This window comes from Teleopsis dalmanni, chromosome 2 (genome assembly GCF_002237135.1).
Source record: "Teleopsis dalmanni isolate 2A chromosome 2, ASM223713v2, whole genome shotgun sequence".
Classification (NCBI taxonomy): Eukaryota; Metazoa; Arthropoda; class Insecta; order Diptera; family Diopsidae; genus Teleopsis; species Teleopsis dalmanni.
Genome location: NC_051847.1, coordinates 15492963 through 15518842, shown reverse-complemented (window position 1 = coordinate 15518842; position 25880 = coordinate 15492963). Strand labels below are relative to the sequence as shown.

The following is a 25880-nucleotide window of genomic DNA, read 5'->3' as shown; positions in this document are numbered from 1 at the left end:
ATGAGTTCGTCGCTCATAGCTCGTACTAAACATAGTGTAGATTATAGAATGGAAAGATATTCTGGAATTTGATTCAAAATAAACAATTGCAATGATATTTCATTTTTCGAAAAGTATAAACAAATTTAAAATGTGTAATCAGTCAGTTTTGTACTTAAATTTAGGATTGTCAGATTTCGAACGAATGTTTATATTAAATATATAATAAAAGAGAAAAAAAAAATAGTATATAGACAAAATGTTCACATTTCATTAGTTTGTGATATGTTCTTTAGATAAGGAAAAATTTTTTTTTAGTTTAAAGACTACAATATGATATAACGAGACACAATGAAACACAATACACATAATTAAAATTTTTAATAGTATATTCTTTTCTTACCATGCTATATGTTTTTTTATGCGTTTTCAATTATATATTAATAATATATTTATGTTATTATTATTGTTATTTTTAAGTTGAGGGTTTCTGTAATGCGACCTTGAGATCTATTGTGCCCCTATCATGCATTTAAAGTACGTCTCTAAGTTCGATTTCATCTGATATAAGATATTTCCTTCTCTACCTTCAGTGCCAGGTAAGCTGCCACCATGTGTTTAAAGGTCTCATTTACATTCGCATCTAATAATTATACAAAAAATATATATGTACATGTATTGCACGTTTCTGTATACGTATACGGAAACGTGCTTGGTGAAGAAAAGATAAGAAAAGAGTGCTTGAAAACAAGATAAGATCCTTAATAGAAAAGATATCAATTTTTTATTATTAATATTTTTAGTGAAATAAGAAATTAACAGAGCATTGGTTTTTAGTGCAGTAAAACACTGCGATCGTGGTTGATCCTTGAAGCCTTAGTCATCACAAAATGCTCAATCATTATAAGTCAAAATGAAAAGCAATACCCTTCTTAGCTTCCTTTCAAGAAATTGCTGTATTGTTTGTAATGATTAACCTTATTTAAAATAATGTTTTTCGTTTTTTTATTGCAAGATCTTCAGTTTTTACTTACTTACTTACGCGTCGAATAGCCTCCGCCAGCCAGCCCAATTAGTTGCTTGCTGTCGCCAGTTAGTAGTACCGAGCCTTTCAGCTTTTACTAAGTCATAACTAACATATATTTATATATTTGAAAACTGTTGTCTAACTAAATCGCACAAATGTTGTTAATTTTCAGATCCCAAATTATCTGCATTTTTACTATAAATTGAAATTAAACGGATCTCTAAAAAAAGTATGCAGAGAGAACTTTCGCTCATGATTTATTTCAATATATATCATATATACCATATTTTTGTTAATAGCTAGTAATGTAAAAATTGAGTTCCAAGTTCCCTATATTAGATTTGAACTGTTTCAGATCGAATAGACAATGGTATTTCGATTAACTACATATGTAGATTTGATTATAAGAGAATCAAACAGGATTTTGGGCTGTTCCCAGTGGAACAGAACACTGCAACACTAATAATCAGTTATGCTTACAATTTACTCAAATCGAACAGAAGACATTAGCTCTGTTGAGAAAGATTCAAAATTTCTATTGTTAAGGATGTCTTAATATTAGAGGGATCATAAAATAGAATAAAAAGTAAGGATTTTATGCACTCATACGAAGCTACTTGTATGTAGCCCAGAATTTCTTTATTTGAGGATTTTTTAATATAAGTTCGTGTATAAGAACCCCAGAGACAGTATTCTCCTCCTGGTCTAGACTAAATTACTCTCAAACAATGTGATTAGAAGTCATATCCTCTATCAAACAAAGATGCCGAACTGTTTCATAAGACAAACCATCATATTGAGATCGTAACTTAAACATCACTTAATTAAAAATCAAATTAAAGAGACACTGATATTTTGAAGATAGGCTTCAAGAATTTAAGCATATTACAAAATATTCTGACCTAAAAATCATATAAATGTATCTGCTCATAAGACGAAGTGCAATTTTATTGGTTTTGAAGAGCTTTTGTCAATTTGTCAATTGAGTTTAATTTTTTTTTATCTGCAATTGGCTTAAATGATTTTCCACATAATCTTTTAAAAATGTGCATAAATTAAATCTGTATAATTGCCAGTTTCCAATACTTAAGTGCAATTTTTTTTTATGTTGCCAGCAACTTTTCGCCTCGGTACATTAAAATCCAAAGCAAAATCAACGCAATCCAAAGCAAAGTAAAACAAATAATGAAGCGTTAAGTGCTGCCAATAAAAAACAGAATAAAAATTAAATTAAAAAATATGTTTGAAACATCAAAAGCGCACTGAACACATTCAAGTGGAAAAAGTATTAAAAAGATTGATCAATATTAATATTAATGCCTGTGGCACATAAGTGTACCTACATATGCAACTATACATATCTTTCGTATGTAGATGTGATTGATACTCGTACACAATATTTTAGTTCTAATTTTGAGAAAAGTATTTGATATCCATAAGATTCGCATCTATCACTTCACAGCAATTTGTCTAATATTCGAGTTTGAATTGAGAATTGCCTGCTCCAAATTACTCGATTCCACACACCCGAACGTACCCAGATACAGGCTAATATACATTTGGCGCAGGGTTCTTTGAAGCTAATGAAAAGCTGCTATTCTTTTTAGTTTTCTTGAATGTTTCTTCAATTTGAAATTTGTTGCCGTTTGCGTCTGATTGTTCAGCTTATTCGTATTATAAGTTATGCGATTTAAGAAAATACATTAAGATCAGATACAAAGATATTAATTCTGTATAATTTTTTTTTTGTTTTCGCTTCAATCTTTCTTTTTGTACTTAGACGTGCTTTAGTGGTGGGCGTTTAGTTGTGCTCACACGCCGCAATTAATGTCGATCGCTGACAAAGTTAAAAAACACATACCAACCGGAATATAGATATTGTATACTCGTACTTAGAAAATCATATACCACAAACGAAAAAATGTACTCTTACGTACACGAGCACATACATACGTACGTACGTACGTAAGCCTGTAAGATACATATACTATAAGTACAATACTAGAGCTTCGTTTAGGTTAACATAAAATTCTATTGAAATTGCGGCAATGCTACTCAAATTAAGTGAAGTAATTCGGGTCACTAACCGTTAACAATAAATTTCATTTATTGAAAAATGTAAAAAAATGTATAGAACATATTCTTACTATATGTATTATATAGATCTTACAATAGATTTATTGGCTGAAATTGACGAGCGATTATTTGTAATTATAATGTTGTTATGAGAGCATTTGCTGCGCAATTTCTTGCACATACGAGTATTTCACTTGAGGGAAACAATATGGCCGAACTAGAATTAATCTTGTCAAAAACTGAAGTGAAGCAAGAGCAAAGAAATTTTATAAAAGTATAAAAAAATAAAATACTATTACTAAAATAATATTGCAACTACTCGTATTAAGAAAATAATAAATATTAATAATGATTTTAATAATTTAATAATAATTTAATTTGATTTATTTCAATATATTCAATATTTTTAATTAGAAGGGTTCGAACAGTAATAAAGAAACAACAACAAAAATTTGATTAATTTATTGAAATTAATTTGGCTGAACCTACAACGCTTTTTCGTATATTGAAAAGTACTCATTTTGAGCCACCAGCTCTTCTGTGGCTTGAAAAGGTAATTTCTTTTCACCTATATAGAAAGAAAAAAAAACAGGGATAATTTAGCAGAGCTATCACGATTGAAATCTTTTACATGGACTTTCAACCTAAAACGATTTAGGAGTTCTATATAACTAATAAAAAATAATTTAAGAATCATTACAGGAATTTTGACAGGGTGTTTTAGGTTGAACTATCACATTTAAAAGTAGTAAATTACTCGAATAGAACTTAATGGTTTTGTAAGGATGAGAATCAATCCTTATGCGCTAATGCATGAACAAAATAAGTAGGTCAGCATCCTACATCAGATGAAGAAATAAGACTCTATGATGTAGAATTAATACTACAATTTATAACGAATGTTGGACTTGAAGATATGCGCTAAATCTATAAAAGGCACAAAAGCACTGTAGATTGCAGTCCAAATCTCTCAATATAATAACAAAAATAATACTTTAGATATTCTTCCCCGGATTTTTCTTCTTCTTTTTGTACATTGCTTTTTGTTTGTACAGAATGATTTTAAAAAATTATTTTTGCGAGATTTTTTTTTAACAAATATTTGATGAATTCACTCTTTCGAGAGGGAAGGATATCTTAGGTAAAAGTGTTTTCCTATTTATTCGTAACATGTTTGTTGAAGACACGTATCTTTTAAAATGGAAAATATTTAATTCATCTTTTAAAATCTTACTTTTTGAACTTTAATTCGAATATTGCCAAAAATGTTTTGGAGAAAAACGGACAATATCAGTTCAACATCTTCAAATTGACCTTAAATACATATAGTAGACAAATGGATCTTATCATATTCATTTATTTGTCTTATATGTAGGTATTTACTTGCTACTATAAAAGGTTAATTAAATGAGGTTTTACATGAGTTTTTTGTGGATCAAAGTAATTTGAAAATGATGAAAACTGGTTGCCTGTACTATTTAGTGTATATAGAATAAATGTTGAGAATGCAAAACCTTGGATTAATGAGAATACTATGTCACTTTTATTCCAGAATTCAAGTTGTTATTATTGTTCAATCTTCTAAAACCAAAAAAAAAAAACATTTTATTTTTTATGGTTAATTATAAATCACATCTTAATATGAAAACGTTCTAGCTAATGGAGCTTAAAAAATTAAACACCATCTATTTGGTATATTTTTTACACTATATCAATACCAATATTTCCCCCCATAAATTTTTAAGTTATCTCATTCAAAAATTACAATATGTTAGCAAAAACTTATACCATATATACTAGTAACATATTTATTTATTTATTTTTGTGTGAAACTGCAAACAATTTTAATTAAATTATTAAAATTTTAGGTATCGACTCCCTGGCTTCGAGTCAACAACCATGAAATATCGTCGCAGTTATGGTCTTGTTCCTCACTGCATGACATTAATTTAATAAAAAAAGAACAAGAGAAGAAAAAATTATAGAAGCGAAACAAGAGAAAAGTTTATATTCTACATTGTTTTGCTATATCGAAGTATACAAGTTTACATAAAATTTATATTGATATTTGCCAAAAACGAACTTACATTTAGTTTACAACAAATTTTATTAAAATTTCTGCAATTTAAGTTTGCGGGCATGAATCATACTTTGCCGTGCAAGTTTCTAGCTGCAAAAGTACTGCAACAATAACTAAAGTCACAAAAAATAAAAATGTTTAACTCACAATTGTTATACTTTTTGATTAAGTAGCAAAACTATATATATATACTTTTATACTTATATTTGTACAATATATACAACATATAAAAATCTATGTACGAGTATATTTGTATATATTTGAATAACATAAAAAATAACACAAGTCGACAAATATTTTAATACCAAAACGTATAAAAATTATTGTATCTGAATTTACTTGCAGTTACAATATAGCTGAGATACTTTGACTGAGGACTGCCGGTATGCACGTACAATAAAATAGTGTATGTACCGCATACTTTATTGGTATGTTTGTTGCTGACAATTAGTTTATTAGTCTGATTCTAGATATATCCAGGTGTTCGCTCTATTTCATATCTGGATGTTGATGTTGTCACCAAGCCAAATCACAGGAGAGCAAAGCAGAGTGAAGTGGTAGAAGGAGTACTAGTTAATTCTGAATGAGTGTGCATATGCTAGCAAGGTACGTGGGTGGTCGTTACTTGTTTATCAGTAAATCCAAACGACGAAATACATTAAATAGTGGCAAAATATTTCTTGACAATTTAAAGCAGTAATTCTTGAGTTTTGCTTTATTATACTAATAATATCGGAACATATTTTCTTGAAGCACGCATATATTTACAAATATTTACAATTGTTTGTATGCATTAACATTATTTCAATAATACAATATCATAAACCATGGTGTAAAATGTTAAGAATGTTTGGCTCCAAAGCGTTAGATATGGTTGTGCAGATACATGCTCGCAAAACGTTATCTAAACTAAAAAGAAACAAAAATATTAATGCAGAACTGAACTGAAAATATATCGACTTCAAACTGTTTAATGTCTCAATCAATTGCTTTAACTGTGCAACGTTGAGGCGTTGTTTGTTTTTGAATAGCGGCTGAGTATAGGAAATAAATGCATTTACGGTGGTGTCAAGGGAATATTTGAACTTTATTGAATTTTAAGACAAGACATGTAAAAAATGTTCAAGTACCTCGAACATACTTTTATAATCTAAGTGTTTTTTCTTTTGTCTTAATTTTAACCTAACACAATATATTATGATATTTTTTCAGTATTGTTACATTAATGTTGCTATTTAGTCGCAATAAAATTTAAAATAATTTGTTCTTAAGGTTTAATTAAAAAAGTTTTGAAATGTCAAATAAACACATAATATGAAATATCAAACAATATTGATTGGTTGGTTGGTTGCAGTGATAGGCCATCAGATAACTTTCATATACCTCAATTAGCAATTTTTCGACATTTTACTACCACATTCCTCGCAAGAATCCTAGTATAGAAGAGTAGAGACTAAATCCATCCCGCCGAATTTAGGTTATTTAATAGGTCTTTCGTCTTTACCGATGAACAGTCTGATAAACTATCAAAGTAGTATTTTCCTAAGTACCTATATCTTCTCAAACAATATTACTTCTAGAGCCTTTATCGATTATTGTTATTCTCCGTTTTGATTGTCTACCAAACTATCATGGGTTTAGTTTAGCAAACACAAAGTAATTAAAAAATATAGTTTCTAGAACCTTTATGTTATAATCATTGCTTTCAATACCGAGTGCCTACTAATTTCTTTCATGTATATAGTTTTCTCAACTTTGTAGATCGTGTTTACTGGTGCTTAAAAAAAAGACGCTAGCGCATATGTTGTATCATTGTTTAAGTTTATTCAAATCCAGACTTAAGTTTGGTTTAGATCTTTTTTAATTTACTTCCCAAGAAAGCCCACTTGAGCACAAATAATGGCCCATTGTGGTACCACATGGAAAAAGCGATGTTCGTATATCGCTTCACTTCACATAGTCAACATCAAAATGTCCCAGATATTTGCATTCAACAATGCGTTCCTTCGACTGGTTCTAATATACTCAACTCGCTATCCATCATTACGAGCAAAGTGGACTCAGAACGACTACTTTAGCTAATTTAGGTAGATTTAATCCTTTTTCAACTTCACTTACATATTTTCTTAGCCTTTTTTATGTGACTCCCTGTAAGCATTGAAAGTGAACTTTTCCCTTCATACAAATTCATTTCATTTCTCAGATCGTTAATTCATCTCCTAACTATTCTCAGACATTTCAAAAAACATACTACATATACAAAACTGAAGTGTTACCTTTTGAAATATTCTGAAGTATTATCAAAGACTCAATACTCTAGTCTCAAAGATGCGTTGAAATGCGATCACATCACTGTGCTGCAAACATAGTATCTACAACGGTTATATGTAACCTAAGATTTCATATATTTTTCTAAGAATCTTGAAAATTATACATTAAGCAAACACGTATTTGTAAATATTTAGACGCAAAAGTTCATAAATTTAGTAGTGTTAATTACATATTCCTATCATATCTTAAGTATCATGCCTTAATTAAATTATTCGTATATATTCATACTACGTCGTCGTCTTCGTCTTCGTCGTCGTCGTCGTCGTCGTCGTATTCAGATTCGCAGTTTTGCATTATTTAATCATAGTTTATTTAAGTCGCATTGTAGGTACATACAATATATAATTTCGAAATAGTCGTAATAGCCGTATAATGCAATACATTATTTATTGTTAATATTATTATTTATTTAATTTTTAATCGGAAGTTAATATTTATTTAGGTGCTGTTATCGTTGCTTGAATTACAAACAGTATAAAAGTCGTAGACGTATGTGCTAAAATAGCTTCATTCATTTATTAAATACTCATACTCATGTGTGCATAATGCCATGTGAATAATGCCAGTTTTATAGACAAAAATCTAGTAAAAAGGTATAAAGGTAACAATGTATGTTAAATGTATCTGTACAAAATCACACTAAAACAATTAGTCTGATAAAAAGTATTACAACTAAAGCAATGTTTACCAAAAGTCTTAACTGGCGGCTTATTTCAATAATTTAATTGTTTATATATTTGTTGTTATTTTTTTTAGTTAATTATATTATACAAGGTTTAAAATTTAATTAAAAAGTTATTGGAATTTTTAAAGTAAATTTACTTAAGCCTAATTTAATGCGGCTTCGTCTCTAAATGTGTTTGTGTATATATGAGTACACTCGTATATTAGAATTATCTGGTACGTAGAAATGCTAAGAAATGAACGTACTACTACGTAGGTACAAAAATAATACAAGCGCCCATAAAAAATCGGTGTAGTACAAATGTGCCTTATTTTGGCTGCCTTTCTGGGCTGGATTTTACTTAGCAATATTTATTGTATCTTTTTTCATGCGGCAGAGATAATTTGCTGCCGTCGTCGCCGCACTTTGTGTGCGTTCATATTAAATTGTAATTAAGTCATGGGAGTGAGTTTTATTTTTCGTTTTTTTGCCTGTTATAATTTTTATAACTAATTTGTTTGGTTTAATTATTAAATCATTAATTGATAAATAAGTCTTTTTATTAAGTAATATAATATGTGTTGTTTTTGCTTTGATTTACGGAAATATACATACTTAAGGTGTAATTGATATTCATTTTTAGATATTTAAGTATAGAGCTTTAAAATATATAAAAATTTATTTAAAATTGGATTTTTTGTTTACTAATTAGATTTTTGGTCAAATAAAATATTAAGTAGTATTAACAACTAAAAAGATAGTGACAGTTTTTTATCGTAATAATGTTGAAAAACCAATTATGTCATTAACAATAATTAAATAAAATTAATCAAACTTTTTAATACAATTAATTAGGGTCTCAAAGATAAAATAAGTGATTTAATTTAATATTTTTTATAAGTTTTTATATTAGTCATTAAGATCAAATGATATCTTAAGTGAAACCTATTCAAAAAAAATTTTATTCAAGAAGTAAGAATTTGTAACGAAATGAAAACTAGCGTAAAATAAAAATAATCTAAAAGTATATGGTACATAAGTTTATTCGAACCCAATTCAATCTAATTTTAATAATCAGCAGATTGTACCTTTTTTTGTATAATAAAGTCATATTCTTCATATTCGTAATATCCTTTCACCACAATATCGTTAGTTTACTATAGAGTAAATAAACTTCTATTAAAAAAAATGTATAAAGCAAATATTTAAATTTATCTATTATTATTATTATATGTTTCAAGAGTATATACAATTATATATACATTTATCCAAAAATAAAAAATTTACAAAGCGAAAATTTATCTTTAAAAAATTGAAACAAGTTGGAAAGCCAAATCTCTATTCTTCCAAATTTTTTTCACAATTATCAAAATATTAAAATATTAGTTGTTGCAATAAGCAATAAATGATTCCTTATATCCTAATAGAGCTATAGTTGAAATATACTATTGTAATCAATTATCTTACACAGAGAGGTGCCTCAAATTCATCTCAAAGAAACACTAAATTATATTAATATTTTAAAAGTTATTTTTATTTTTATTTTTTTCTTAATTGGAATCTTGGAATATTCTTATATTTTATTCAAATGCATGTTGGTTGGGATGCGAAAGTATGCAAATCATACTAAGGTTTTAAACTATACTTTTAACAATAATTAATACAAAGAAGAGATACAAACAAAAAAAAAATACTTTCCTACAAAAAAAAATTATATTGAAAAATGATAAATCTTTACTTAATCTGAAACCCAAATCAACTGTCAAATCCAAACGAGTATTAATATTGGGGTGTGTTTTAAAAGCGAAACAAAGTATGCTTAAACTCAAAAAAAAATTTTTTTAAAAAGAAAATAATTAAATTCAAAATAAAGCTGACGACATATTTAATCCTAAAATTGAGACTAAAGTAAAGAGACTAAAACTCAGACAAAATCAATAGAAATTTGAACCAGAAATATATAAGAAGCGAACTAAATCTGTCTACATAAAAAAGGAAGATTAAACAGAAGACAATGGCGTGAACATTTCAAATACCTGAAATGGATGCATTATGTTTTTTTTTTTTAAATATTCTAAGTAAAATAAATAATTAAATGGAACTTAACAAAAAAATCGATACACATGAAAAAGTAAGATTAATACTGGAAGATTGAAAAGACAGCTGTTAGAATAAGTAAGTTCGACTAAATGAGTAATTGCTAGACCATATGACGAATTGAGTACTTGACTGGCTCTGAATAGTAAAATAATTAATATTTATGCGCACGTGAATAAGACTAAATGACTTACTGATCTATTAATTGATTGATTGAGAGCTAACATGTTGGCAGACAAAGTCATATACATATATTAATCATAGAGATCACAGTTAACAGATTGTAAGTATGTCAGAGTGAGTAATAGTTTACTTGAGTTGTTAACTAACAGACTAAAAGACTAACTAACTGAATAATTAATAAACTGACTAACCAATTATTTAAAATAATTAAAGTATGCAATAATTTACAGATGGTTGTATACCATTCTTTTAACTGAATTAATAAAGAAAGAAAGAACAGAATAAATCAACTGATTAAATAGATTAATGAAACAAATATATGATTTATAACAAATAAGTATAATTAATTGAATACAGAACTGACATAATATCTCAGATCAAAGTAATAACTGTGAAAGATCCACAACTAATTTAAGAGTGGTTTCAATAAATTCTACTTAATTTCTAACTATGTCACTAGTTACCTACACAGTAATTTTTCTTAAAGTAACTTGTAAAAAGTATTTTAATAGTCAAAAACATGATTTAGTCATAAGTATTATTATCATGATAATAATTTACTATCTATATAAGTAGGCAATGGTTTAAATTATTGATATAACTACTTCTTGTTTCTGTTACTTTTTCATACAAAATATTAATAACTTATGTTGATAATTACAAATCATAAGATTGTCAGTCACTTTAACACTGATGACTTACTATACTTTAATAAATATTTAAATGACTAATAAGCTAATTTACTGATATTGACATTGAATATATAGATTAAGATAAAGTATCTTAATGAGTTAATGTTTAATGTATGGCAGATTAATTAACATATATAATATTAATAAAAATTAATATTGAAAGAGACATATATAAATCGAGTGCAACAAAAGTGACTAACTTTATGTTAGCTATTTGACTCATTGACTAACAGATATTTTTATTTATTTATTCGGAACTATTGTACAAAAATATGGCATATAAATTGTACTTAAATGGGACTAAATGAGTAAGTGACTAAATATTTGTAGAATTATTTATTAGCTGATAATTTTTAATTATTAGTATTCGGACGAAATAAAAACATATATATTAAGTAAAAGACAAAAATATTTATTAAACTACCATAAAATAATTATTATTATAATATAATTGATCAATATGTTAATAGTAAAAGTGGAAATATCTCCGTTAGCATCGAGAACATAGAAAGGAAGATGATTAAGAAAGGGAAGATGATAGCAATTACTGTATCTACGTTCAGAACTAAATGTCTCCGATGATAAAGTGAAGCAACCGATTAATAGAAAATTTTGAGAGTTTGCGTTTCATTTAAAAATTAATTAAAATTAATTTTTTTATAATTTTTAAATTTTTTATAAGCATAATAATTAGTGGGGTATATATGTATTTGTTTATTTTTAAAACAAAATGGCGTTTTAAGTGAAATCAAATTGTTATACGATTGGGTATAAGTAGAAAAAAAATTTAAAACAAAAATCATGTTACTTTTGACAATGAGTTTGTTTTCCTGCAAGCATTTCTTATTTTTTTAATATAAAATCTACCAGAGGAGGAAGTATATTGTAGTTGGAATTCGTTAAATACAGAACACACCCAAAATTTAATAAAAAACCAACAACAACAACAACAACAAAAGTAAAATAAAATAAAATTCAAAATAAATTCAAGCAGGCGACACTCATGGATTTAAGACGAAATCGTATGCATAAGATACATTTACCAGATAGATAGATATAAGATATAAATGTAACTTAAAGGCGTTACTAAAGTATTGTATAAAGACGACAATCCGTCATCATCAAAGCTACAACAGCAGCAAGTCAACATTAAAAAGTACAAAGCGTAAAAGTAAATTAATAACAAAACAAAAAAAAAACGTAACGAATAAAAATTAGTTTAAAGACCAAATTGACAGCAGATTGGTTTAGAAATTTACTTAAAAGCAAAAAAAAATACAACAGAAATGGTTTACATATGCGTAATCTATGATAAAAAATACAATTTCTAAACGAAATAAAAAAAAAACGAATTTATAAATAAGTGGGGGTATAAAGATACAGATATAAAAATGAGTAGCTTAAAGTACGTGTACAGTAACAATTACTTCAGCATATCTGTGAGATACATTAGCACGAATTTTTTGGCTTTGTACTTCGGCGTTGCTTTGTGTTAGTGTGTTTTAATAAACCAGATATAAATGTATTAAGACCACCGTTTTATAGACTTTCCGGAAACTGATTTGATACGATGGAACAGGATTTAATTTTTTTTTTTGTTTTTCACCCATTTTTAAATCTCTAATATTAAGATTCATACAATCGAACTACCCTCAGTAATACCCTTACTACCCTTTTGTGTTAAATCTTAATTTAGTGAAGCTGCAGGCGCTGCTGTCAGGGTTTAAAATTTCAAATTTTATTTTATTTTTACTGCAACTTTAATTAACCAAACGTTTCTGTAACTATTTTTAATTTTAAATACTTGTTTGCCTCTATTTAAGCTCAGCTGCTGCGAGTATTATTTGCACAGACCGTTGGCAACTGCTCTTCGGAACTTTTATCTGATGTAGTACAAATCTGTAGCGCATATGTAGTAGACTGCATTTCATTTCATTGGATTTCAATCTATTTACTTAAATGAAAAATATCATATATATAGTAACTGGTTTCGGTTAACTGGTATTTAAAACGAATTCTGATTTGTCAACATGTTTAGATCGTTTATTAGAATTAAATTATTAGTTGTTTTGGGCGTTAACTATTTTTTCAAGACACTGTAAAAAATTATTTCCAAGTTACTTGAACATTTTATTGCATTTCAAAGCTTATTGCTTGCTAATTTTAGAACGATATTAACTAATTAAGGCGTGGCCTTTTTAATTACTATTTTAGATATACACTCACCAAACTATAGAAAGTAAAAATATTTATACATATAACAAATGAGTTAATAGATACTTTCATTATAAATTAAAATTGAGTGATAAACAAGCCATATACGAGTACTGCTGTCCTCTTACTGCTCCATTTTAAAATGTTTTCAATTTTAATTTAAATGTGAATGAGTAATTGTTTGTTGAAATGTAAATTTTAAGTAATTAGGAAATTAGTCACTTGATTTGCAAACTTATTAGCAGCACAAAAATTTTACAAAATAATCCAATAACATATAGATATGGTTTATTTATTTTCGAATATGTAATGCCCATATGATCTAAGATATGTCTAAGATATATAAAAATGAAGTCTAACTATTTAAGATTTTGTAACATCAAAACGAAACAAAGCAAACAACTGTTCATATTGATTAGGTTATGTTATACTGGCAGGCCAAAAAGCCCAGGCGTAGATCAAAAATGTTCATATAGTAAGTATATCAAAATAATTTTGTACTATAACTACTTGAACTACTGAATTAGAATCCTCAAAAATATCAGAATAGCAAAGGTTTAAGATGTAATATGACATAGAGTTAGAAAAAAGATACTTAAAAAGAAACATATACTTTTAAGATACATATTGTATTTAAAAATTAAAAGCTATATATACGATTGCTATTAAAAATGAAAGTAAGAGATAAAGTAACTAACCGTAAAAAGAAGAAGTTGTTAATTATATAGAAGATATAAGCATAGTTCTTCTACACTTTAATAACAAAATTTATATATTAACGAACTTTGAGATTTTCTTACATTCATACTTGCACATACACGCCCATACATTATAACAATAACAAAATCTTTAACATTGCGACAAAACCAGTGAAAAAGAAAAACAAAATTTCCAATGAAAGAAAAGAAAAAAGCGGAAGGAAAATGTTTAAAATAAGAAGAAATATTATTTATGAAAAATTTTTTATAAAATATAAAAATAATATATACTGCATAAAAAACATTAATATATATGGGTAGTTTTAATTTTTTTTTTATGTACGGAGAGGAGGTATTTTTAGCCTTACCATCCTCACAATGCCGTCACAATAGTGTTATGACCGATAGTTGGATATGGGTAGTTCCTATAGATTTATATAAATTTTAATATGAAATAAAAAAGCAATAAAAATATATATGTTTAAAAAAAACTAAATAACAAAAAATAAAATATTAATTTGTAATAAAAATTAAAGTATATATATGCATATAAAAAGTTAATATTTTAATTTTCTATTTAAAAATAAAAAAATAAAATAAAATATAACTATAATCTAATAGTGAGCAAACACTATGACAATTAATTCAACAAATGTGTGACGACAATAACTACCTATTTTCACACAAGATTCATACAAAAGCCATACAAAAATGAGCAAATATGATTCAATAACTGTAAATATAGTAAAACATATATCAATTTATTTTTTGTACATTTGGAATATTAAAAATAAAAATATTAATTATAAAGGAATACCACTTTATAACATCTAATAAATGCTATAGACCTTTTTTTTGTATTATATATATAAAAATAATAAATAAATAAAATAAAGCAACCAAAACTGATACGTAAAAATAAATGGGGTACTAGCTTCCAGTACGGCGATCATGGCTGATCTCTTGTGTTGTAATCAAAACTAATATAATAAAATTAAAAAAAATGATCGATATAAACAAATATTAAATGTAAGATATATAAAATTAAATGCTGTATAAAACAATTATAAAAATAAAATTAAATTTTCTTCTTTTAATAAATATTTCCTTGAAAGATAATTACCTAATGCATTTGTACAATTTACCATTAATTTAAAAAATAAATTTCATTATTTTAGTTAATTTATTTTTATGTATATATTATTAACATAAGCGTATAGATAATTCTAGTTATTTAAGTTAATTTAATTGTATGTATACATTATTAACATAAACATATGGACATATAGACAATTCTTGGCCCCTATTTCCTTGGTTAAATCCATAATAACTGCTCGGTTAGCTGAGTTTTTATTGTGACTAATTGTGATTGGTTGTCAATTGGATTGCATGTTACACACTAATAAATTAATGGGTTTGCTTATGGAAATATACAACTACAACAACAATAATAATAATAATATATATAAAACATTACAATAAATAGAATCGTACAAACATTTAATAGCGCCCGGCTCGTGATTCTGTATCTCAAGAATTCAAACTCATTCCAAGGCACGAGTAAGTATGTGGTATATCTCATGCGAGGCTCGCATATGCACAGATAAAAATGTACCCGCATTTCACAACAAATGTCAAATTGTTACAAAATGGTTACCAAAAAAAAATTTTTATTATATTTTTGAACACAAACTCTTCAATAATTTAACAAACGTACATATGTAAGTGTGTGCCAGTGTGTTAGTCAAATATGGTATACTCGTAAATATATTTAAAGCATTAATTCAAAATATCAACGCGTGCATTTTAGTATTTTCATGGGTACGAGTACGACGACGACCGAGTTTAGTTTCAACTGCCGAAATGATAGATAATGTGTGATCCCTGTTAATGGTCTATTATTAGTAGATACAGAGAGTTGCCGGTACAGGAGCGGGTTAAGTGTGTTTTAATTGTCGCAACTGTTGAGCTACGTTAACTAATGATGAGGGTATGGTATTTTTAAATATTATTCATTTATTGGTGGAACTTTAGTCAATTTCACTTCACACTGGGGTTTTATATTTTTATTTGGTTTTATTGCAACAATTGCTCTGCTGTATCAAATTAAAACTAAATAATCATAATCAATTAATTAATTTAAAATTCTTTACAAATTTAAGTTTGACGTCATACAGGCACAACTCTACGAAAGACGTAAATTCATGCAGCAATTTAAATAGTCAAGCCAATGTGTAAAATAAATATTTATTGCATAGTTACGAGCAATCTTCATATTAGTTAAAGAATAATAAATGCCGTTTAATTGATGACAGAAGGGGGAAGAAACGAGCACGAAAGAGTCTCTTATATATATATTTTAATTTTTGAAAAAGTGATGATGAAATGCATTTATTATAATGTATTAAAATATTAGTTTAGAAGCAGGCCAGAAGACGTCAATGAGTATATGAGGCGAATGTTGATTGTCCATCTGAAATGATTTGTCAAACTTTTCTTTTTGCTTTTTAAAGTGTGGTGCCCCTTAACAAAAACGTAAAAATTATAACAAAAAAAAAAGTAATAATAATAATAAAAGTAAAAAAATCACATGATTGATTGTCAGTTATTTTGAAAATTTTTTGATTATTTTTTGGATAGTGTCGGTGGTGTATGCCATACCTAGTACAAGTATATCGAATGATTTTTTTCTCTCCACATTTGTGTATTTATTGTATTAATTTTTCAATGCATAATACTTAGAGATATATCACAAAGGATGCCGAAGTTTTTGTCTGACACACATTGTACATAAATTGGTTGATAGTCGTTGTCCATTTGCTTAGGTGTACTTTGTTTTTTTTTTTATTTTGTACATTTTTCACTTTGTACAAACAATGAAATTTTCCAATGAAAATTTTTTTCTGAGTGATGGAACGAATTTGCATTTAACCTTTACGACCAGAGTCGAATATTTTGACTGACTTATTATTAGTTATAAAATCTATTGAAGCGAAGCAATTAACAAATACTTTAAATATGCAGTTGTGGGCAGTTTTAGATAAAAATGTTAAATATGCCATTTTGATACAACAATTTCAATATACAGTTGAGATAATGTTAAAAAAGAAATTGTGAACTCAAGATCTATAAAACCAAATAATACGCAAAAGGTTTAAAAATATTTTGAAAATAACAAAATATAATTTTATAAATATTTTCAATGTTATTACTATTAATTAAACTCCCTGGTTACTTAATTCTTACAAATAATTTGCTTGACTATTTCTTAGACTTAATGTTAATTCCATATATTAACATTAAAAAGAGTTCATAGCAGTGTTTCCCAACTCAAAACTTATTGTGCATTGGTAAAATCCTCAATGTACGAGAATGCAACCAAATCTTCTCAAAAAATTAAACTGTTAATATCATATATTTCGATTCAAATAAAGAACCGGTAAGGCAAATAAAGAGCCGATGGTGAAAATGAAAAACCGGCAGTGCAAATAAAAGACCGGTAGCGCAAATAAACAATTGGTAATACAAATCGAAAAAAAAACCGGTAAAAATCAAATAAAGCATCCGTGATACAAGAATCCGTGGTTCAAATAAAGATTAGCTACAGATTAGTAGCGGTTCTGATATATATCTGATTTATTTGTCTAATATTTAGCATCGTAGGTTAAGTATTATTCGTTAACCTCAGATTCTAATTTGAAAATAAAAATATTGCGAGTGGAATGTCATCTTCGAGATCAAAATCGGTAAGACTCTTATAAATTTTTGAAAATCCTGCAATTTTGAATTGTTGTTGTTTCTACTTTATGCAAAGATGAGGCATATTATTTGAGAAAATAAAAAGCTTCCAGCACATTAATAGATGTCGATAGCTCTGAGACTGAACTTGTAGTGTCAATTTTACGTAGCAAGTGTTTTAGAAATAAGACCCCATAAGAAATTTAAATATTTTGGTTGGATTGCCCTTTGATGAAGAAGTTCGCTTTTTTTTTAATTTTGTTTGCTTATGAGAGATTTTTTGATAAAAAAGAAGGTAGTGTTCGCGTCCTATTATAAGAGCGTCCAGTTAATTTAAATATTTCTATGAAAAAATTGTTGTAAAAGCTATGTCCAGGAAATTTGTCCGGCTATTGAAGCTGTCAGGTTAAAAGAACTGTCCGTTATGAGGAATTTCATTATATATAATTAATTTTGTACAGAATTAAGTGTATAGTATAAGCAAGGATGTGAGTAAAGAAGCTTCCTATTTTGTTATTAGAAAATTGTTTACAATAAAGGTTGTTTATATTCAATTCAGAGATAATTTTGATATGGTAATAAGAAAAAAGTATTGTTTTAGGTGGTTTTACTTGTGCAAATTTTGAAGGTTTATATATTTATGAGGTCCATATCCAATAGAACTGCTTTCAAATATTCAGTATAAGATTGTGTGGCTTTAAGAAACAATATTGGGTTTTTTACGCCACATAATTTTAGATTAAAATTAATATTTTATATGTCATGATATTTTAACTAAGTTACATTAAGTTCTTAATTAATATGTTGATATCTGTTTATAAAGAAATTAATGTCACAAACTATATTTTATGGGTAATCGATTGAAAGAAGTAATGTATTCAGATTTTTTACAATATAAATTCTCTTTTAAATTTTTATATAAATCAAATTTATGAATTATAAAACTATTTTTAACACAATAATTTTTAGTATTTAACATATAACATATATTATTCAAATAATTTAATACTCATTTATTAAGAACAAAGTTTTTTCAAAAGCAAAATTCCAATACAGCAATAAATAAACTTATTAATTATTATTTTTTTATAAGTTTTATTTATTATTTTTATCAAAGAAATTGTTGATTAAGATTGTGGTGGAGAAGCCAATTTGGTTGCGGTATTTAATTTAAGCAAATTGGTGTTTTGCGTTGCACCAACACTTAAAAATTTTAATGGCACTTAAAATAAATAAAGTAGCAAACGTTTAGATTCAAATTGTAATTATTGCCATTTGTTCAATAATTTGTATCTTTAAATGTGGCGCAAATCGGAAATCTTGGCAAATGAGCGCAACACCAAATATCTCGATACTAAATAATTTTCTAATATTTATTTATTCATTTTTTATTAATTTTTTTCCTTCACAGTGCATATGCAGCGCCTATAGAACGTACCAATAAAACATTTAACATATCTATAAGTTGTTAAGTTTTGTTTTATTTGTAAGAAATTAATTTAAAATAGAACGTAGCCGTATCAAACAAACATAGATTGTATCTGTAAAATCCGTTAATATGTGTTTTGATGTATGCATTAATAGTTCGTTCTCTGTGTACATTTGTTTGTGTATAGCTTAGAAATTCCACAAAAACGCTTATATGCTTAAATATTTACAGATTTTCCAACAAATAAGAAATTTGCTTCAATTCGAAATATCTTTAATACATTTGCTTAGCAATTTAATAATATTTTTTACATATGCTTTTATGATTAAGCATTTTAAATGTAAACTGTGTATAAATTTTTATGAATGTATAAACTATCTATCTATCTATGCATCCCGTATATCACTTCTTGACTAAGCAAAAAAATAAAAAAATAATAAATAAAAAAAAAGTGAAACTAAAAATTATGGCTCAGCGTTTACTCGTAGATCATTCGTGGTAAATTGCTTTACGATTTGCCCTGCATTAAAAATAGATCTTTGCTAAATTGTAACTAAAAATGCTGAAGATGCAAATAAAAAAGCCAATTATGAATAATTATGCATATACACACTTATGATTAGTAATGTTTGCATATAAATCTTTTGCCAACAAATGTTAAACAGTCGAGCGTATAAATTAATTAGTGTTTCTATGCATTATTTCAGATTTTTTTTATTCTCATTCGGTTTAGTATTTTTGATAATTAGCAGAATATAGAATGAGCAGATGAAGGCTTATTATCTAAATAAAAAAACTGTTCAGAAATCAATATGCAATTGTTGGCAAATATATAGTTTCAAAAAATATAGGTATATACATTTTAATAAGTATAAATGATATTTAATAGAAAATATATTATTAAATTAAAAATAGTATATATAGATATAGAAATTAATAGAGTACAGCGCTAAAGACGGAGCGGAAAACTTTGACCATGTCCGATTTTTATGATAAGAACTAATCCTAAACAAACATAAGACACCTAACTCTTCGAATAAAAGTTCAGATATTTCCCGTTGACGATTTTGTATGATAACAACTAATCCTAAGCAAACATAAGACACCTAACCACTAGAGTAAAGGTTGCGATATCTCCCGTTCAGGATTTTTTAACATCAGACGGAGATACCAGCACACGATTTAGTAATTCTCTCATAGTCCAGATTAAAACTGGAAGGACACATAAAGTTTGACCATCGGTTTCGTCTACCTCAAATCTAAAGTTAACTCAAATTTCGAACTGAAAATAATGAAAAGTAGTTGCAAATTCTTATTCGATATATGTATTTCAAGAAATATCCCTATAAATACCTTGTTTAACATGAATAAACATAAGCTAGAAAGAATGAAAACATTTCCAATAATAATTGCTCTTAAGTGTAAAGTAGTTAGGTTTATCTTACTGACTGCTGGAGTATACTACCTATAGTACAAACATATAGCGGTTTATGGTTGCGTAATAACATAACATATAATAATATTGCTTTTAACTCCGCAGGAGTCCTTTCTTGTGCAAATAATTATAAAAAATAGGTAAATTCGATTGATTGACTGCTTAAGAGCACTTAAAGAAACCAATAAAGGTTTACAGTTTATTAATTTTTTAAAAATGAATTTTAAGAATGGAATAGCAGATAAGATCTTAAAAACTAATAAAATTTCATAAATATGCTACAATGAAAAAATTTATTACTTTTTACCAAGTTGATTTAGTCTGTGAAGCCTAAAATAAAAAATATATGTTTATTTCTATATTGAAATTTATAAATAAATTATAAGACATATTTTAAGAAAAAAAACTGTCCCTAAAACTTAGAATATAGATGTATTTTATTGATAACTACTAGTTCACATATATGTAATTAAAAGTAATTAAATGTATAATCTACAGAACTTCTGTTCTCTAACGAAATCAAAAAACAAATTTACATTTCTAAATCTGAATTTCAAAGCATCATCAGAATTTCAACGCAATGGATCTTATAGATTATGTTGTACCATTGTTCCTTATAATGACAATAATAATGTGGTTAAATACATGTACAGAAGCTGTTAAACGAACTAAAAAATATTATATAGGTAAGCTTTCTAAGATTTTATATAAATTATTTTGAATTGAGTTATTTATGTTTAACGTTCTCCTGCCTTCACAAAGAATATACAGTTAAATGATTATTTAAGCTGATCTGAACTAAATTTAGTGTTTTAGAAGACTCTTACTACTTATTTTTTAGATTGTGTATTTGGCTTCACTTTAAGTAAGTTAAGAAGGATCAATATTAGGCATGAAATCTTAAATTAGAGCCGTCTAAAAATGCCAAGAATGAGACTCCACGCTAGAAGTAGCAAAACTTAGTTGACAAAGCTTAAAATCACCCAGATATGTTATTCCATAAAATGATGACGCTGATATAAAAATGTCAACCGAGTAAATGTATTTTTCGTAATAATGCAATATATAATAATATGCGTTTAAATACTACACATAGAGAGAGTGCAATCGTATAAAGATCATCAGCTAGCTATGAGTTAACTATCTCAAAACTATAACTAGTTTTTACTGTTAACATGTAATGTTAAATAAAAAAAAATGGTTTGAGAAAAATTTATTCCTGAAAAAAGCTTTCTTACACAAATATTTGTATCTGAATCCCTAGCTCATGTCTCAAACGTCGCCAAATTTTTACAAATTGATAAGATAAGGAATAACTACTTTAGAATCAATTTTTAGCGGAGACTTTTAATATAATTTGTGATACTTATTATCCTCATTTGATGAAAATGTAGTACAAAGTAAAAATTTATAAACATTAAAAACGATTTTAATGATATTGACATAGTATACTAAATGTAATTCACAATACTATATTATCTATTTCTAAGAGGTTCTAACTAAACCTCTTAATATATGTATTATGAAAATAAAAAATCGAAAATTATTTACTTTATGGAATTTTGATTGATTTTAATCATTCGGACAAATGTTTAAGTTACGTACTCAAGAAGTCTATGGAGAAAATATAACCAAACCCGACAAAGATCTTTAGATCGTTTGGTCGTGTTCTATCGGCTCCAGCATGTAGACCCAGATATTTCTGGTACTATTTTTATTCTCTTTTTTAATATAATGTTAATCAAAATTGTTAACAATTGATAGTTCACCCTGCATACAAATTTATATACAGTTACTGAAGAACAGTTCTTCAGATCTTAAAAACCATTAACATTTTAAAGATATTTTTAAAATATTAAAGATAATATATATTTTTAAAATTAAACAGGAAAACAAGAATTAAATACCAATACAAAAAAGTATAATACAATTAATTATTTTTAATTTGCAAATTTTTCATATTTCTTTGATGGATTTATAAACATCTTTACTTCCCATTCCAAACATTTAGAACTCTTGATTTTCATTTGAGTTTGCATCTAAGAAGAATATTGATTTTTATTCAAAAAAGAATAGCGCATATTTTTCGAATTGTCACATACAAATTGAAATAATTAAAAAGTTTTAATTACAAAAAGTTTCTGTTATGACAAGAATGGATTGTATCACTTTGCAAAGGCAAAGGACTCGCAAAAATTCTTTTAGATTTTCTTATGTTCGCGCATGACTGGATTGAGATTTTTTCCCGATACTCTTTTGTGCTAACAATTCCATTTCACTGCAGGATATGCAAAAAGTATTTCAGTTCCTCAAAAAGCTGTTCCTTAAAAATATGAGATTGAGCATCTGTAAAATTAATTTCTAAACTGAAATAAATGAATTCATAACTTTTGAATACGTGATTATCATTATATTTTATCAATAATCGTTGAAGCACATAAATTTATTCGATTAATTCAAAAATAAGCATTTGAAGTTGAGATTTCTAAAAACAAAAGATACGTAATTAATCACTTTAAATATATTTTCAAAATTTGTGTGCTGACACATTTGTGTAATTTTCAAAGTTTTTTGGGTGGCGCTATTGACTACTGTAACCAAATCCATACTTCACTGAATACTTAACAATTTTTTTTGAATTTTTCTTTTTTTAAGTATTAAAAGTAAATCAGGGCGTCTACTAAGTTAAGACTTCAGGCAATGTAGCTTTTGTCTTGTTTTTGTTTTTTTTTTATAATTGAAATTTATTTTTTTTATTTTTAATAATAGAAATACGAAGTAAAATGTAAACAAAAAATAAAATTAATATATTAAAGCAGAAATAAGTATTACTTTTGTAATATATATAGATTTCTAAGTTACAAAAATAATTTTCAACTAGTATTAATATTAATATTAAAAAAATGTATGTTATATATATTGATATATGAAGGATTGGATAATGTTTCCAATTATATAATTTATAATTTCAAAAAAACATTTATAATTAAATAACTACAATTCTAAAATAAAATTTTTTAAAGAAATAATTAACAGATAAATATATCATCAGTATAATAATATAACAAGAAGATAATATAAGAGAGGAAATATATAATAGGTCACATTTAGGATATATATATTGCATCTCTATAGCAAAAGAACTAAAGTGATGTTGTCTTTTATATTAAAAACATGTTATATTTGTTAAATATATATAAATTAAAATTTGGTGATAATACATATAGCATAAAATAGAAAATAAAATAATTTTTCAGTTTAACACTTAATTTTTTATATAAAAAATTTGTTTTTTCTATTTTCTTACTTCTTTTATTAATAATATGCATAAATTCTTTAAGGGCCTCAAAGCGCATTATTTTTTTTATAAAAAATTCATTATTTATATTTATAAATGATCAAAGGTAATGTTATTTGTGTGAACAATGTTTCATTAACTTTGTAGTTACTTTTTTTTAATAAAAAGTAGCATCTGGCCGAATTTTCTGCTTCTGTTCATTAAAAATAACATTTCACATAATACATGAGCTACAAATTCAGGGATAAGAATTTCTCTAGAGAAAAGCCTAATAAGTGGATATCAAATAATTAGATATAAAATTGTTTTGCAATAATAACATAGTCTGAAGTAAAATGAATTACATGTTGCAAAAGAATATATCATCATTAAGGTTATAGTATGGCAGTTTTTATAATTACGCAAATATTACTATAACATTAATAACAAAATATACATTATTTACCCACTTAAAATCGATAGTAAAACTGTATTTATGGCGCGGTTTTTATGTATTAAAATAAAAACGGATCTTTAGAAGCTACTTTAAAAATAATACTTTATAGTGTATTTTTAGAATGTGTTCATTAAATCTGTAGTTTCTAATATATTGTTAAAATTTATTGTAATTAATTTTTTAAAAAATAATTACAAAAAATTTAACAATTTTGATGCGATATTTTCTAAAAAGCATTATTTAAAACTTATAAGCAAGTTTAAATAAAGGTTTCTATAAACAATAAACGTTATAAAGGATTTATTATGTAATTGGTATAATACAATATTTAAAATTGATTTCTAATATCAACTATAAATTATTTTTTTTAATAACACCTGAACTGCTTGAAATATATTACTTCGCTTAAGGCTCTGATTATCGTCCAAATGAATTTTAGACAAGCAAACATCCCTGTGCTTTGATTTTATTCATTTAAAAACTCTGAACAAAAAAATTAAATTGGTGAATATTAACTAAAAGCGCCTTTTTAAACATTATTAAATATTTGTAATTTAAAATAATGAAAAGTGTAAAGTAATAATTTATACTATTTATAAAAATTGACTTAAGAAAATAAATTTCTGATAGGGCCTGAAGCCTCTTAAAGATATCTATCCTTAAAAAGATAATTGAGCATTGGTAAACTAAACAAACATCCTGCAATTGTTTTAAAATATGTATTTATATAAATACTAATCGAATACTATATAGTTGAGAATATGTTTTTAAAAATTTAATTATAGTTTTAATTATTTCAAAGATGAACATAATATTTAATTTTGTATTTACCATGTTTGTTTTGATGTCAGCTTCTTCTTTTTATGAAATTAATATAATCCACAGTTGTTTTCTTAATTTAAAAATGCATATACTTTCTTAATTAAAAAGTTTTATTTACTATTTATTTATTTATTTAAGTTTGTATTAATTTGTATGATGTGTCGAAGGTTTTGTTTCGTGTACGGTTTATTAAAATTTTTATCACAGAATATTGTTTTTATACTCGATTTTATACATACATATTGAGGATTGCAAATATAAATTTATAATTATTTGTCTTATAAGTGCATATATTGTTGTCATTTAATTACATATCAATGATTTCTCATAACTTTTCTGTTTTTTGTACAATTTCTTAATTTCAAAATACGACTTGTCATCCAAACAAAGACAAAACATAGATAATGCAATTTTTTTCTTTTTTGTGGTAAAATACAGTTTATTCCAGATTTGTTCTCAATTTTTTATGTTTTTAAAATACTAAATAATTTTTTAGTATAAATCAAATTTTTAAAGCAAGTAGTGAATATTGTATTTTGTTGGACGTTTTAGTTTAACTATAAGAAACGCGCGCATTTCACATTAAATCAAATTAATTTACTTCTCGAATTATAATCACACCGCTTCTCCATGTGCTTGCTGCTACACGTTTAGTCAATGACTAAGGGCGGGTAATTCAAA

General features: G+C 26.2%; 1 protein-coding gene across 2 annotated transcripts in view; it reads right to left on the bottom strand.

Annotated features, from left to right (window-relative positions):
- The window catches only part of LOC119683434, a 44401-nt gene extending 19089 nt beyond the window's left edge, over nucleotides 1-25312 (bottom strand). Inside the window, exon 1 of one of the 2 annotated variants that reach the window (XM_038097103.1) lies at nucleotides 25209-25312. In XM_038097103.1, coding sequence (XP_037953031.1) covers nucleotides 25209-25211 — 3 coding nt within the window. In that variant the 5' untranslated portion in view covers nucleotides 25212-25312. The remainder of the gene's footprint in view (nucleotides 1-25208) is intronic. The other variant, XM_038097105.1, reaches the window with a different exon arrangement.
- Nucleotides 25313-25880: the final 568 nt, after the last annotated feature.